General features: G+C 39.4%; 2 protein-coding genes across 3 annotated transcripts in view; one reads left to right on the top strand and one right to left on the bottom strand.

The window, feature by feature from the left end:
- Positions 1-6,752, bottom strand: part of cd276 (CD276 molecule) — a 125,847-nt gene extending 119,095 nt beyond the window's left edge. For both annotated transcript variants that reach the window (XM_080033284.1, XM_080033285.1), the window contains exon 1: positions 6,519-6,752. The gene's annotated coding sequence lies outside the window, so the exon portion shown is untranslated. The remainder of the gene's footprint in view (positions 1-6,518) is intronic.
- Positions 6,753-7,346: 594 nt separating this feature from the next.
- LOC307260411 (ubiquitin-like protein 7) lies at positions 7,347-15,328 on the top strand. The gene is made up of 11 exons (XM_080040645.1): positions 7,347-7,373; positions 8,171-8,351; positions 8,792-8,911; positions 9,321-9,406; positions 10,916-11,000; positions 11,113-11,170; positions 11,854-11,987; positions 12,370-12,419; positions 12,990-13,157; positions 13,769-13,882; positions 14,919-15,328. Exons 1-11 carry the CDS (start codon positions 7,362-7,364, stop codon positions 15,057-15,059), a joined length of 1,149 nt encoding a protein of 382 aa, XP_079896771.1. The 5' UTR covers positions 7,347-7,361; the 3' UTR covers positions 15,060-15,328.
- The last annotated feature ends 2,172 nt before the right edge of the window (positions 15,329-17,500 follow it).

The following is a 17,500-nucleotide window of genomic DNA, read 5'->3' as shown; positions in this document are numbered from 1 at the left end:
GAAAGTGGCACAGACTAGTATGTGTTGTTTTCTGCCCATTCATCAGTGTATTTTTTGAAACCAATGGCAGTCACCAAAGCCATACATGTTTTGTGCAACTCATAGAAAGCTAACAGCAACTATAAGCAACACTCTTTTAACATGTATCCATCATTAATAGCGTATTTAAATCCTAGACTAAAGGCTTTTCCAGGTTTCCACTTGCTACCTCATCAGTTGTGTGGAGTTTCCAGACTTTTGCTGTAACTATTGTTGGTGAGTCATGGTCAGACTAGACACTGTTACGTCCCAAATATCATTGACATAACGTAACATAAGTGAAACTGAATGAATACACATATCTACAACTACAACATATCTATTGATTTTATTATCTGTTCAACACAATTTCAATATGTTCCTATGTCTAATCGTGATGTATGTATATGCCCTTGTTAAGAAAATGTGTAAATAGGAAACTGTTCTTAATGTTTTATCTGGAAAAATACAAGTTAAATACATTTTTTATAGCACTTTGAGTTGCCTTGTGTGTGAATTGTGCTATATAAACTTGCCTTGCCTTACAACAACAACAACTGCAGCAAACTTTTGTTTTGATGTGTTTTGGACAGACACACTTTGGCAGCTACAGCAGACCAGCCGTGATGTTCTGGTGTGAAGTATATTGTATTATTGCCTCCAGCTGTTGCTCCACCTCATCAGCTTTAACTGAATCATTTTCCATGAGGCCTTCCCCCTCGCCCTTTATGACTTAAACAGAGAGAGGATGTGGGCAGGAGAAGTGCAGCATAATCACAAAGTACTTTCCACAACAGCTCAGCAACACACTCACTACTTTGCTCACACTCACTGGACGATCAGAAAGCTTTAGCCTATTTTTTTTTTTTTCAAACCTTTATTTATACAGGTAAATCCTATGGGTAAATACCATTGAGACCGGAGACTCTTTTTGCAAGGGAGACTTGTTCCCATTCACACACATATTCATTCACACACCAATAGCAGGCTAACTACCATGTTACCATTCACACACACATTCATACACCGATAGCAGGCTAACAACCACGTTACCATTCACACACACATTCATACACCGATAGCAGGCTAACTATCCACATTCACAAGAATATAGCTCAAAGGGGACGCTTGTACGTTGACGCTATCTCAATCTCCTGAGATATTCACCCCCCGTCAGAGGCAGAGAATGAGGGTTATTATTCACTGGACATACAGCTCTGGAAAAAAATGAAGAGACCACTCCAAATATTCAGTGTCTCTCGTTTTATTATTTAGAGGCATGTGTTTGAGTAGAATGAACATTTCATTTAATAATATAAACTACTGACAACATTTCTACCAAATTCACAATAAAAAATATTGTCATTAAGAGCATTCCCATGAAGTAATGTAGAGATAAAGATTGAAGAAAAATCCAGACTGGTCTCTTAATTTTTTCCACGGCTGTATATGCGAATATAGGAAGAAATAGTCAAAGAGGAGAAGAATGGACATTATTACACAGAACTGATAAATAGTGTGTTCTATCTTCATTGTTCTGATTTATCACTACCTGTCATATCAATCAATCTGCTGAAAGACATCTACACACAGTTAGGCCTACTACCCCTTTACAAAACAACAGAATACTTTTTCAACATGACTATGAATGTATCAGGAGAACAGGGAACTTCAGAGTCATGGTTAATTTCTGAAAAGACTCCAGGCAAGACGACGTGAGTACGTTTGGACACAAATTGAAATGGTTACATTTTCTATGGAGTAAGTTCAAACTGTAGAGTACAATTTGTTGGTACTGTAATTAAAGCATGTACAAATCAATACAACCTAAACTAAAATAACATTTGGCTTCAACTAATTAATTAATTTAGTGAGTAGCCGAGTAATAAGCAGGATAATGTATAGCGAAAAGGTGACCCATTCGCTATACATCATACCTTATAACACAGGCATCCTCTCCTCTCTAAAGGGGCAACATTTGGGCAAATATATCCGTGAATTTTCCCTAAGACTGAAAATATGCCAACCCACTAGACCACAGTCTGACTGGGCCTATAGTGCAGACACCAGGGAACCATCAAAGAGGTTTTCTTTACAGCATGACTCAGGCACTATAACTGACCCCATGCCGGCAACTAAAAGCTTTTTTCCCTCCTTTTCAGTCCACAGAGCAGCTTTAACCATTCAGGTCAGAGCCAGAGATCAAAGGAACTGTCCACACAAGCAAGTTGCATCCTAAATAATACAGTATAATGGCACAGTAAACTCTTAGCTGTAGTGTAGGAAGTTGTTTAAAAAGAATATGTTGTCTACCACTATATTCAAGCAATGTTTCAAACTTGGTAGTGTTTCCTTCAATTTTTAAAAAGGTGGAGTTAGTGATTCTAGAGAACACTTGTCAAAATCACTTTTTCACAAAATCAGTTATTATCTCATAACGATCCACTGTCCATTACAAATGTGATGTTAATACACAGCCCAGGTTCTGTAAACTGGTATGTATAAGGGTATGTAAATAAAGGGAGATCACTGTAGCAACCATGCTCGTTTACAGAGGCTGCGTATGAATTCCAGATTTTTTTTCAGCATACACACAATACAGACAGAGAGCAGATCGTGAGGAAATATTCACTGATTTTGGAAACAAGTGATTTTGACAACAACAAGCATTCTCCAGAATAACTGACTCCACCTTTAAGTCCGCAGTAGTATGGAATATAATAATAATACAATAATATTTATAAAACTCATAATGTTGCTCATCTGAAGTGAAGACCATTACAACAGAAAAGAAAACAGTCAGTGAAAGACTGGAAGTTTGACATCCTGACTGCCTTGGATGTATTTCAGTTATTGCTTCGGCAGCTTTTGAGCCATGATCACCAGTGTATTTCATTTCTGACGCAGCGCTATAAGGATTATTATAACCGAGGTCAAAAGGAACCAGACACGATTCTGGAAGTATCACAGAACATTAAAGTTAAGTCATCGTAACCACGGCAATTTTAGCTTTTGAGAAATCTACGACAGCCGTTCTGTAACAGTTTGATCGTTTCATTGTCTCCGTGACGGCAAGGACAATTTTTGAATATAAACACTTTGAATATAATGGATTTGATAGACTTTTTGAACTCTGGCATATGGCTATCTTCGCCTAGTTACTAAAAACTATTAGGACCCATTCAACCCTTGATTATGGGGACATTTCCAATCTGGGAAAAGCACCGATACCCATTGGGCCGTGCATTGTGGGATGATATAAGTCTTTCAAAATCCATATGGCAGCCGTGGTGAGAATTTTTAGTAAGCCATATTTATATTAGGGGTGACCGGATTTTACTTCATCCATCCCCATAGTTGTCAAGACGATTAGTGAAATACTTCATCAAATGAAACATTAGTTTGTTGAACTGAAGAAAGAGGAGCTTCATTAACTTTAATTGGGCTTTATGGATCAGACATTGAGTAAAAAGTTTTTGTTATGCCTGAAACTTTACAATGTGAAATTAACTAGCCCACTAGATTTTTGAGTTTTGAGACTAATTAAAACGTTTTAAAAGGTGCAGTGTGTAATATGACATCATTAAGAAAGTTCTAGAAAATTCTAGAAAGTTCTAGAATGCAACGCTCCCTGGGTAACCCCACCCCTTTTGAATAATATCAGAAGCTACAGTGGCCTTCAAGGACAAGAACAATTCTAAATTCTAAACAATGCACCTGATGACATTCCAACCATGACGCTTCCAACATGGCGGTGCCAATGCCTTGGTCCAAGGTATGGAGAAATATGGACATATATGAGATCCTTTCTAAGGGAAAAAATAATAATTCTAACAGTTTTTTTCAGCTATTATGCACTAAATTAAACATACTTATGGATATTATAATTATTTTCTACAAAGTCTGCTAGGAAATAGAACCCAAAATTCTACACACTGCAGGTTTAAGTTTGAAGGAAAACTGCCTACATTTGAGCCAACTATTTATATTGTGTTGAGGAGACGTATCATCCATATTGTAACTTCAGGTTTTGAGTTCTAGATACGAAGACTTCAACAAAGTAAAGTATTATTGTGTAGTTTCGAAAGTTTTTCAGACTATTAACACTGTTTGATGTTTTTTTTTTTTTTATATATATTTTTTGGGCATTTTTATGCTTTATTGATAGTGTAGAGACAGAGTTGAAATGGGGCAGAGAGGGGAGTGACATGCAGAGAACGACCGCGGGCTGGAATCGAACCCAGGTCCGCTGCTGGCTGAGGCCAATGGGGGGGACGCCCTACCAACTGAGCAAAGGGCGCCCCCCTGTTTGATGTTTGAATCAACATTGTGAATGACCTGGATTTGTTTGTTATCCGTACAACAGATAATTAGTTGGCACAACTGTCATTTTTTCTGTGGAACTCAAGTTTTTATACATATGTAAGATACAGTTTCACTACCTATGAATGATAAGTGATCTCAACACAAGATAATTAGCTGTCTCAAATGTCGGCAATTTTCCTTAAAATGGAACAATTTTAATTGACCTCAAAACGTACTATTCACACCATGCAGGGTATGAATCAGTCTCATACATATAATACAATAATAGGCAAGAAAATATAGCACAACATTCATATTTTTACATATCTCATAATTAGCAAGTGAGTCAGTGACAAGCCTCGACTGTATATATAATTTTCGAGACCAGAAAAGTGTATTATAGCTCTTTCTATGCAATGTGTGACAGAAACTCCAACATCCTGCTTTTGTAAAAAATCCAGCATCCAATTTACTATAACCTTTATCTTCCGGCAGCTTGACATATATGTGCAATAATAAGCAGATGAAATAGCAACACAAACGGCCTAACTGTCACAAACTTACAACCACACACACACACACACACACACACACACACACACACACACACACACACACACACACACGAAGAAACATAGTTAGTGGAGCATTCCTTACAAAGTGGAATGACATCATAATCTATCCACTGTATCGGTAATCATTTCCTATACAAGTTGTCAGGATGGAAAATATTACATCCTCCTACATCCCCACAGGAAGCTCTACCTGCCAGCAGAGCTAACAGCTGTGGAGTCATGTGATAAGGGCCAGCATGTGGCTAGGAGAATAGTGGCTCCTTTTTCAACATTAAAAGGTGGTTTTGCATTTAAAGGTGCAGTCTGAAATTGGAGAAATTATTGTGTCGTTTTGCTTGTCTTGTGTTATTTTGTTTTTGTGCTTATGTGTTGTATTTTTCTTTTTTGAATTATTCTTTTTTTCTTTCTACCTGCCAGGGACTACAGGTGATAATTATCCTGCATGGCTAAATCTGGCACATTTACATGTTGAACTTTGGTGCTCATGTTTATTAATATGCACTGTCCCTTTAAAAAAAAAAAAAAAAAAAACGCTTGTCAAAATCACTTTTTGGCAAAATCTGGGAATATCCTCTCATGATCTGTACACTGAAGAAAATCCAGTTTTAATACACAGCCCGGGAATGTTATTCAATGCAGCCAGGAGAACAGCGGCTCCTATTAAACATTAAAGCTATAGTGTGTAACTTTTTTCATAAAAATTAATGACGGTTTCATTAAAGAAATCGCACAAATGACACAAAGTTGATTAAGCCTCAGTGTAGTCTGTGTGTAGACAGAAAGAGAAAGGAGAAAAACACATAGGCCTTTTAAAAAACTAAATTATTAAATCCTACTTAGACTGCAGCCCTACATACTTAGTTATATGGACTACTGCATTTCTACTCTGTTAATATTGTATTGACCCTCAGATGTTGTGTTGTGACCCCGAATGGGTCGGGGACCTCAGGTTGGAAACCTAGCATGTCCTGATACAAACAGAGGCAGACACAATACAATTATAAAACACTAGCCAACATTCTTACATTATAAATAGGCCTATACTAGTCCATAGGCCCTATACAGTTGTATTGCCAGGCTTTATCCTATATAGTATAGGTTCAAATAAATAAAGGCTGAATAGGCTAATACATCAAGTAAATGTTATTGCATGACTGTAACTGCCATGTCCACAGTGAGTTATGGAACTATTACACTAATTAAATTCACTGTGTTGCAGTGTCGACTTTCTGTCAACAGAGGGCGCTGCGCACTTCATTCATACATGGCATGAGCCCAATCTATGAAACCGTACACTGGCACACACACACTCACTGTACAGCTAAGCAGGCGGCCTCTGTCTCACTTTAAAACTATGAAAGGAAGAAAAAATACCGTCAAAGGAAATCACACGTGTTGGTAAATAAGAGGCGGACTATGTAAACCAGTTTTTAGCCCGTTGGGTTTATGCATGGACCTATTATGGGGCTCCACTGTAATCCCCGCCAGCTGTTGCTCGACTTGGAAAATCAAAAGTTATCTCCGTCCTTATACCACTGACACACACATAGGCGCTACATTAGCATACTCTGTCTGTTAGTTCATGCGCTGCTTTCAAACACACTTTTTTCCTTGTCTTACCATATTAGGAAGGCGAAACTTTAAAAGAAAAAAAAAGACCCCAAGCATCCAGCGGTTTAGTCTCTCGTTTCTCTGCCGTTATTTTGTCCAGAGTAGGCTTCTTTAAATCCGTTCAAGACAGAGCGCGTGTAGGCCTACTTTCTAGTGCTGCAAACGTGAGGAAAAGCTCGCGTGGACGTTGGATAGGCGAGTTTTTTTTAGGCAGATTTTTTAAGGTCTTGTCCCATTGATCTGGGACGGTTCTCCCTCACAGAAATCAAACCACTCCTTTGCTGCTTTGTCCAGCAGTGATGTCATATTCTACAGCGGGTGGGAGGGGAAGCGACCCCCGGTGTTAACCATTTATGAACACACACACACACTCGTTCTTACCATAGCCTACACTGTAGCTACTGTATAGGCTAAGTTATGTTTAATACAAGTTTGATGCACACTGCCTTTGTATGTGGACAACGGAAATGTCTTTATGTTTTTGATCGGCATAATTAGTGTTGACTTTTCACATGGTCCTCAAACTATACAGTATATAAACGGACAAATCAAATTTCAATGTTTCTTTATCATTTGTAGGACAAGTGGGCCCTACATGAACAGTTGTCCAATTCTAACATCTCTCCTCTCCTCCAACAATATAACATAGGCCTATACATAAAAAAAAGTAAAGAGGAACACATACAATCATAACATGTATTGTAGGGGAGCGCAAGAGAGTCAATTGAAAGATGTTAATTCTGTTTTTTAAACTGACAGCGAAGGACACGCATAACTAAAAGCGCCTTTGCTTTGAACGCTGCACGTAAACGCAACACAGACCACGTGACTAAAAACCAGGAAGCGAATCAGATGTCAACAATGGTGAGTCTGCGGTTCTTCTAACAAAAAACATTAATAGAATAAAAAGCCTACAGTTATCGTGACGTTTCCTGTATGACATTTACTTTTATCTTATACAATTTGGATTTTGAACAAGCCTTATCATACAAATAAGTCACGTTTAACCGATCATTTTGGAAGGTTTTTAAGCAGCTAACCGGACTGAGCTGTTGCTAACGTAACAGTCAATGGCAAAACCCTAAGAAAAACATAAAAATAAAGCTTTGAATGCTTACCAAGTCTAATACAAACCTTGTGTTAATAGTCTAACCTTTATAAAATGTAACTGCGTGGTCCTGAGCAAAGATATTAATTGATTTATCTTCAAATGAAAGCTATAGTCAAACGATAAATGTATAGCAATGCTCTTTATTTTGCTTGCTTGAGTTCTTACTTGAAGTTAAATATGTCTTCCAACTCTAATAAAATCATTGTGTTGCTGGTATATTGTTTATTTGATATTACTGCGTGGTCTTTGACAAATATATTCTTGATTTATCTTCAAATAATGTGTTGAAATCGACCATTCATAGCTATTTTCTTTACTTAACTGTCTCGCTCGCTTGTGTTGTTAGGTGGACATGTCTTGCTCTGACTGCCCTGGTCCTGAATTAAAATAGCCATTGATTTCTCTTCCGAAAAAGTAAAGAAAAAAATAGTGTATTTTCTGTAGGCTACTTAATCGCTTGTACATTTAATTGTATTAGTTGGAGATGTCTTTCTCTGGCCATTTTTAGCTATTTTCTTTACTTAACTGTATCGCCTGCTTGTGGTGTTAGGTGGAGATGTCTTGCTCGGAGTGGCAGCTGTCCCTGAAGTTGGTGGACCGACCCAAATCCACCTTCTACTTCCCGGAGATGATGCCCGGCGACGTGGCTCCCGGCGGGTACAGAGTCGCCGCTTTGAAGCAACTGGTCGCGGTTCAACTGTCTGACGCCATACCAGACCCCGAGCTCATAGGTTTGAATTGATACACAAGACATGTTATTAGTTGGAAAGACGTATATAATGGCTAGAGGCAATTCTGACGCATGCGTAAATTAATTAATGCGATGTCCAGAAAGCTGCCGTACCGTTGGAAATGCCAATCCTTTTATTGACTGAAATAAATTGACTGAAATAAAAAAGTGACACATTCCAGGCTAAACGGAAAAGTCTTCAGCTTGGATTTAAAAGAGCGGATAGATTCAGCAGACCTCACATAGCCTCACTGGTAGTTTGTAGTGTGCATAAAAGCCTATACAATAACAAGCATACTAGACAGAGATGCCTAGTACATACAATAAAGTTAGAACTTCTTAAACGTTCAGGCAAGATATAACTAATGTTCAAATGAAATGTAAAAATGTGTATTAAAATGTATTTTCGAATCAAATTAATTAAATTGTTTTTCTTCTCAGAGTTTGTTCACTGTGGTCGTAAACTGAAGGACGACTTGACGCTGGACGCATGTGGGATCCAACCAGGAGCCACTCTGCACATCCTCAAGAAGAACTGGCCCGAACCGGAGACCAATGCAGGTGTGTGTGTGTGTGTGTGTGTGTGTGTGTGTGTGTGTGTGTGTGTGTGTGTGTGTGTGTGTGTGTGTGTGTGTGTGTGTGTGTGTGTGTGTGTGTGTGTGTGTGTGTGTGTGTGTGTGTGTGTGTGTGTGTGTGTGTGTGTGTGTGTGTGTGTGTGTGTGTGTGTGTGTGTGTTCCCTCTTGAGAGCGCAGGGAGAATGACTTGCTACTCTACCATGCATGGAACTTTTATGAGATGTATACCTGTCTGTGAGAGATTTGAGGTGTGTGTGTGTCTGTCTGTCTGTCTGTCTGTCTGTCTGTCTGTCTGTCTGTCTGTCTCTCTGTCTGTCTGTCTGTCTGTCTGTCTGTGTGTGTGTGTGTGTTCCGATATACTGAGATTCTGAATGTGTGTGTTTTTCTTCTCTAGAACCTGTGAACAGAGCGACAGCAGCCAGAGAGTTCAGAGTGTTTCATGCTGCTCTACACTCACTAAACTCTGCCTATAGAGACTCAGTGAGTAGATGACACACACACACACACTGTCACACACACACACTGTCACACACACACACACACACACACACACACACACACACACAGCACAGTCCATGATGACGCCCCTCTCCCTTCTCCCTCCAGTGCTCCAAAGACTATTAATTATGTCCGCCCACTGCTCCTGTGATTTATTTTCTATAGATTTTTTGAGTCTATTGTACGACAATATCTCATCCTTCTGTTAAAGCTGAAGGTTTTAGTTCACAGTTTATCTTAAAGTTGTCCTGCTTATAATAAAAACTCATATGAGGACTATCATTTCCTTAAAAAAAGTTTTTTGTCAAGTTGTCCCATTTGCTAACTCTCATTTTTGCCAGACAAAGTTGGTTCAGCTCTAGACAAAGGAACTGTATTTAAAGGAATACTTCACCCGTACAGAACCAGCGTTCTATCATTATAAAATAACTATTATAATATAATGAATTAGGTTTTTCTTCCCTCAGTCTTCCCTTGGCCCAGCTGTCCTGTTAATCCTAACCCTACATTTTTACTAGTGTGATGTCACGCATGGGAAAATGTAGGGTTAGACAGTGAGACCATAAACACTCTTTCTGCCTTTTCTCAGGCTAAGATGATCCGATTTAATATTTTTTTTGCACATTTATACTAAATAGGATCTTCAAGTTCAATACACCTTCATATTCCAACCGGTGAAGTAGGCCTTTAACATCTACAATGTCTATAATTATCACCACCAGCAAATAACTTATCCCATTTCATGTGAAGTCAAGAATGCACACTACTCATTTGTGTGGTCAAATGTGTACTGATTAGTGCAACAATACAGATTCTACTCACTAACAGCCGACATATTGCTCATTTAGTGTTGTTTGAGTACATAATCAATTCCAGGCTGTTACTATTCCTGCAACTACAGTGTATCTACAGAAGCTAGGTCAACATAACTACCTCTTCTCCTTCTGCCGCTGCCGACACATTTACCTGTTTGAGTCTCTTCCTGTCTGTTGGAGCTATTCATTTGTCCGATTTAATTATAAAACATTTATTTAGTTTTTTGACTTGATATAAAATAGTTTGATTATTTTATGTTTATTTTCTTGTTGCATTACAGTTAAAGTTAATTTGAGTTTGTTTATGCTTTTGTTTTGCTATTAGTGGCCAGCTGTGGCGCACCAGGTGCCTATATATAGAGGTAGGCGGGAATGGGTGAGACAGGCACTGGGTAGGGTCATGGTTTTTTACCAGCTGTGCAAGAGAGACAAAGAAGATGAAGCGGCCAGTTCCACGCTGTTGTACATGTGCTTTGTTTGCTTGTAAAGATCGGAAAATAAACCTTCAAAACGCAAATTCCCGACTGGACAGTGGACTCTTTTCCCTAACCCTGCGTAAGATTCGTCCCCCTAGTGCCTCAGTGGCTATTTTGATTACGTTGTTTTGTTTGATTTCTTTATTTTCAAGTTATTGTTTTATGGAGGACAAATGGCCAATACACTGTCTTTCTCGTAGGTTTATAAAATGCTGACGAACAAAGAATCTCTGGATCAGATCATCGTGGCTACACCAGGGCTCAGGTCAGACCCGGTCGCTTTAGGTAAGACTTGATAAAATAATATAAATGCTTTTATGACTGTCTCTTATTAACTATACAAACATTTTCAAATTGTCCCATTTCACCTAACACCCTTTTTTTTTTATCTGTTTAGGTGTTCTAAAAGACAAAGATCTGTTTGTGCAGTTCACAGACCCAAGCATGCTGGACGTGTGAGTGTGGCTCTCCTTTGTTATTTTATGTAATGTAGAATAAATGAGTATAGTGGTTACGGACAAGTGGAAGTTTTTTTTAAATTATTATTTTTTTTTTATATTGTATTTTTAACAATACGTTACTGTAAAAGAAAAGGTAAATAGTATACACAGAACAGTATACAAGATATATAAATAACAGGGACATAGCACAGCCAGGGTTTGCACACACAAATATATAAAAGGAAAAAAATAAAGGTTTTCAAAGCCTTTCTGTTATTGGAGTTAGGCATTTGTTTCATATATAGGCTATTGTTCTTACTGCTGACTTTACATGTATGAAAGTTGGAAGTCATTTTACCCTGCGTTCCAATTCACATACTTTATCTTTTTACTACACTACATACTAAATTACAGAAGAGTTCAAGGGCCTCAGGAGAGAAAAAACTAATCAGATAAGGAAGATTTTCTTTTTCATTATGTCGAGAAATGTCAAGAATAAAGACGAATACTCCAACTTGCAATACGAGTTAATGGGGCATCTAGGTATCTTCAGCATACTACAATTGACGTTCATCTATTGGGACATCCTATATCTTTTTCTGGCATACTAAAGTACATACTAGTAGGGAAGTATGGGGATTGGAACGCAGGGTTGATTCCCAATTTTTACCTTTTGTGTGTGTGTGTGTTTTCCCCAGACTGATGAGTTCCCACCCGGCGCTGGTGAATGCCATCATCCTGGTGCTTCACTCTGTGGCCGGCAGCATGCCCGCTCAGGCCTCAGCCAGCTCCTCCAGGAACGTCTCTGCCAACTCATACAGCGACATGCCAGGTAACAGGCAACACACAGCCACTGGGTCTGCCCTGTTTGAGATACAGCATACATAGACATGTTGAATATATAGGCTACTAGTTTTTATAGACAATATTTTATTCTTTACTATATACAGTACATCTTCACCTCATCGCTTGATATTGTGGAAATACTTGAGACAGTGGTGGATGATGCCATCTTTAGTGACTAGCCTCTGGTCCTTGAAGGCCACCGCAGCTTCTGTAAATTCTCCGGAAGAATAAACGTTTGCTGGTAGCATTGCAATCTAGAATCTCACCACTAGATTCCACTAAATACTCAGACATTACACACAGTGCCTTGGATTAGTTTGTGTTGTGCTTTCACTCCAAATGTAAAAATATTGATGTTGATCTTGCAGGAGGCTTCATGTTTGAGGGAATGTCTGACGATGAGGATGATTTCCAGTCCGTAAGTCACTCTTTAATTTTTTTACAAGATCGAATATCATGTTCATTATAAACTGACTATTCCAGAGCCCTACATGTATTTTCTATATGTACTAATAACATCAGATATAACATAAAAGGTCAACTGATGAATTCAGGTGTCTGGAAAAAAAAGCACTTAAAAAGAGAGCCTCTGGGGGCGCCTTTAGCTCAGTCGGTAAGGCGTCCCCCTCCCGGGCCGGGCCCAGCAGCAGACCCAGGTTCGATTCCCGACCGCGGTCGTTCTCTGCATGTCACTCCCCTCTCTGCCCCATTTCACCTCTGTCTCTCTGCACTATCAATAAAAAAAAGCATAAAAATGCCCCCAAAAAATATCTTAAAAAAAAAAAAAAAAAGAGAGCCTCTACCCAAATTTCGTTGGACTTTGCGCAATAACAATAAAGAGATTCTGATTCTTAATGTTATTTCCTCTGTATCTTAATCTCTGTATTCATAACAGGGCAGCCCGGTGTCTAACCCTAACCCTCTAACCCTAACCCTCTAATCCCTTAACCCCCTAACCCTCTAACCCTAAATATGTGTATACTTCCAGGGCAGCCCGGCCGGCCCGTCTAGCAGAGCCTCAGGAATGCGTCCTGTGTCTCTGAGCCACAGTGGAGCCACCGGCCCTCGTCCCATCACTCAGAGTGAACTGGCCACAGCTCTGGCTCTGGCCAGCACGCCCGACAGCAGCGCAGTCACTCCCACCACCTCCAGCAACGTGAGGCTTTATTCATGTGTAGAAAGATATGTATATAGTACAGGCACATTAGGGCTGTGATTTTTAAAAATGGATACAGCAACATTTATTTTTTAGATATTTGCATAGTTCTTTGTGCGAATGAAAGCATTTATCTTTTCTTTCTTTTACCAAAAATTGTTCTCTCGTAACTATGAACCGAGTACAGTTGCTCCAGGTGTGTGTGTATGTGTGTGTGTGTGTGTGTGTGTGTGTGTGTGTGTGTGTGTGTGTGTGTGTGTGTGTGTGTGTGTGTGTGTGTGTGTGTGTGTGTGTGTGTGTGTGTGTGTGTGTGTGTGTGTGTGTGTGTGTGTGTGTGTGTGTGTGTGTGTGTGTGTTTAAAAATGGACACAGCAATTTATCTTGCTATTTTTCTTTTAGATATTTGTATAGTTTTTTTGTGCTGCCAATGATACCATTTATCTTTTCTTTCTTTTTTCCATATGGTCTTTAACAGGAGGAATCTAGAACTTTCCCCATTTGATACCACTTAATGTTCAAATAGTACACACTGCACCTTTAAACATGCATACATACATGAAAGATATGTATTAGAAACACATTTTTATTCTGTCATGATGTGTGTGTGCTAGGCGGACCCCTCCAGCAGCAGCTCGGCCCCCCCAGCAGGGACCCCCGTCAGTAACGACCTGTTCAGCCAGGCTCTGCAGCAAGCTCTGCAGGCCTCCAACATGTCTGCTCTACAGGTCAGGCTCCACAGGCACTAACTATAACACACATACACTGTATTTAATATAATATATATATAGCTTTATTGCAGACACACGTCCATATAACACATCATAAAGTATAAAAAAATATTAATTTATTTACTCCTGTCATCCTCTGTATTAGTATTTCAAGCTACTACCATCAGGTCACTGGTATAAAGTAATTCAGTATTTTGTTGAGCTATTTCTTGATTTCTAAGACGATTTTTTTGTCACAACAGAGAATAAAGTGTTCAGAATCTGAATCTGTAATATCCAAATATAGAATGAAAAGTTGTACCTGGCGAGGGGGGCGCCCTTAGCTCAGTTGGTAGGGCGTCCCCCCCCATGGGCCTCGGCCAGCAGCGGACCCGGGTTCGATTCCAGCCCGCGGTCGCTCTCTGCATGTCACTCCCCTCTCTGCCCCATTTTCAACTCTGTCTCTACACTATTAATAAAGCATAAAAATGCCAAAAAAAATATCTTAGAAAAAAAAAAAAACCTGGCCTGTTTTACCCTGACTGGTAGATAATATAACGTATAACAAATCTAAAAAAGGATTTATAAGACATACATTTCAAATTCCTGAAAAGTTAGTTTATTCTAGATTAATTTCACTTTGTGTGTAATGAATCCAGAACATATGAAAGATTCACTTTTTGTATTAAATTCCTGATTTTTTTTTTTTTTAACTTTACATTGACATTCAATTTGTTTATATGCACCTGTACACTGCAACTTGTTTATGCCACTAAATCGAGGCAGTATTTTAACTTCTACTATGTTAACGCAGCTTCAGCATGTGGTGAATCTTTTTGGATATATTCAATGAATGTGTTTGTTGTGCTTCCAGGGCCGGTTGGTTTCACTTTTTAAATAAATGAATGAATTTAATAAAACATTAAACACACTGCAAGTTCTAAATGCCGCTAAAAGGAGGCAGGAATTAAACTATAACTATGCCAGGTAATCTTTAGACTGTTTGGGTTTGTGTATTCATTGCATGTGTTTGTTGTGTGTGTTGTGCTCCCAGGGCCGGTGGCAGTCCCAGATGCAGCAGCTGAGGGACATGGGGATCCAGGACGAGGACCTGATGCTGCGGGCGCTGCAGGCCACAGACGGAGACATCCAGGCCTGTCTGGAGCTCATCTTCGCTGGGGGGCCGGGACTGTGAGCGCCCTACCCCACGGACGGACACTTCTATTGGGGGAGAGAAGGGCTTGTCATCCCCCATCCCCCTTCCCTAAACCATTGAATGGAGAGAGAGAGAACGGCTTGATGTCATGCTGCCCCAAAATAATAAATGGCAACTTCAGACATACTGTGTATAGATTTTTGTATTCTTATTAAGTTCATTTACATGGCATTTCAACTCCGCACAGATCTTCATACAGATGTTACTAGATTTAAGTTTTAAATAAATGTCATAAATAAATGCTTACGTCATCAACTCCAGAGTCTGTTGTTATTTTATTGTTGTTATTTTGAATGTGACTCTATTGAACTCAAAAGCAAAAGATGAGTGTTGTAGGCCATTTTGAGAAATTATGTTGAAAAGTCTCACATTAAGATATACTTGAAATAATTCCATTGTGATATGTCACTTTATTAGACATTTTTACTATTTTTTCTGTTTAATAATAAGTTGCCATTTCATGAATGACATTACAATGTGTAAAATAAAATCCAGTTTAGTTTGGAAGTGAAATAATGTATTTCATTATACTATCTATGGTATTTTCACTAAACCACATAGTTTACCAATAAATAGTAAAACCAGAGACACTGATCATTTAGGGTGGCCATACAGTATGAACATAGTCTACTCAACATATGTAATGCCCCTGTTTGTACACTAGATGGCAGTGTGGTTGTTTAATTCTACTCAGTGACATACTTGATCATCAGCAGTCTTTCTATGAGACATGCTGCCTGTGTTCCAAACAACATACTTTTTTTTTTTTTTACTTTGCTTACCATTGTTTTTAAAAGGTGCTATATAAATAAAGATATTATTAAAACAAGAAACTAAACCACCACTGCCAAGCAGCTGAAACCCACAAATAACTCAACAGTTATCTTAGGAACACTAATCCCAGAGACCATTTTTAGAGAGAACCTCTCACAAACATAGGGCGAGACAATGAGCAGCACAGAGCACTGGGGTCTCTGGGCAGATATAACCTCTTCACACCTGGGCTCAATCAGCCAATCAGTGCCACACACACCTGACTGCAGTGAGTGAATCAATCACCATTATCACGGAGCTGACAGATTCTATGTCCTCACCGGGCCGAAAGATCTCGTGCCCTCACACATATTTGGAAGACTCCAATATTCTCCGGCAGCCAGAAACATTATGTTAAAAGGCAAGAATACGTTGATGGCTTTATTAAACCGCCACTGACATTCTAGTGTGCTTGTTAGAGCATTGATACCATTAGCTGAGCCCTCCACACACACACACACACACACACACACACATAGACCGCCCCGACACCCCACCCCCTCCACACACACACACACACACACACCACCCTCATTAGCCTTATTACAGAGGGATACATTTGCTTTGTCTCATTGTGTCCCATCTGGGTATTTCAGGTGGGGGAGCATATCACCCACTGTTCCCTATCTACAGTAATGGCCCTGCTTAGGTTTTTATCACTGCATCTGTTTGAATGTGACGGCTCAATCACTGGATTGGCCTCCCACGAGCAATAGCACCCTAACAGCGCTTTGTGTCCGTCTGTGTCCCCACATTAACATTTTATATTTATATGCATACACACCTGCGGGCAATTTGCACCTTCCAAACGGCCTCCGAGGACATTTTAAAAGAATACAGCAGTTTATATTGTGCTACTGAAGGGAACACAGACAATAGTTTCAGTAAAAAATAATAATGGTGAATAAAAGTGTCATTGTCTTTCTAGCAAATTAAAAACTAAACAACCATGCCTGCCCAGTATATAAACAGATACACACTCGTCTACACACACACACACACACACACACACACACACACACACACACACACACACACACACACACACACACACACACACAAAAACACACACACACTGCTTCATGCATGGCAATACATAATAAAGAATAGTCTTGCAATGATTTCCATTTACACTTGTTGTTTTTATGGACTTTTGTCGCCAGTGAGTGGTGCATTCAGTTGTGGCAAGTGTGTGTGTGTGTGTGTGTGTGTGTGTGTGTGTGTGTGTGTGTGTGTGTGTGTGTGTGTGTATTCGCAGCGTACATATAATAAATTACAGTCTACTTACTGCTTTCATGCACAGACTCATAACTGCAGCTTTCAGGCAAATTCAAAACAATTTACTGTGGGAAACCATGTGTAGTTGTCATGGAGACACTCGACTGATAGTGTGTGTGTGTGTGTATGTGTGTGTGTGTTGCGTGTGTGTGTGTGTGTGTGTGCATGCGCGTGTGTGTGTGTGCGTGCATGCGTCTGTGTGTGTGTGTGTGCATGTGTGTGTGTGTGTGTGTGTGTGTGAGACGCCATACTAACACTAACACACATATGGTAGAGAGAGACAAGCTGTTATTCCACACCATAGTTGGGTCTCTTTCGTTGTGTGAGCT

Source organism: Ammodytes marinus, assembly GCF_949987685.1.
Source record: "Ammodytes marinus genome assembly, chromosome: 1".
NCBI classification, from domain to species: domain Eukaryota; kingdom Metazoa; phylum Chordata; class Actinopteri; order Uranoscopiformes; family Ammodytidae; genus Ammodytes; species Ammodytes marinus.
This window is presented reverse-complemented; position numbering and strand designations above follow the sequence as displayed.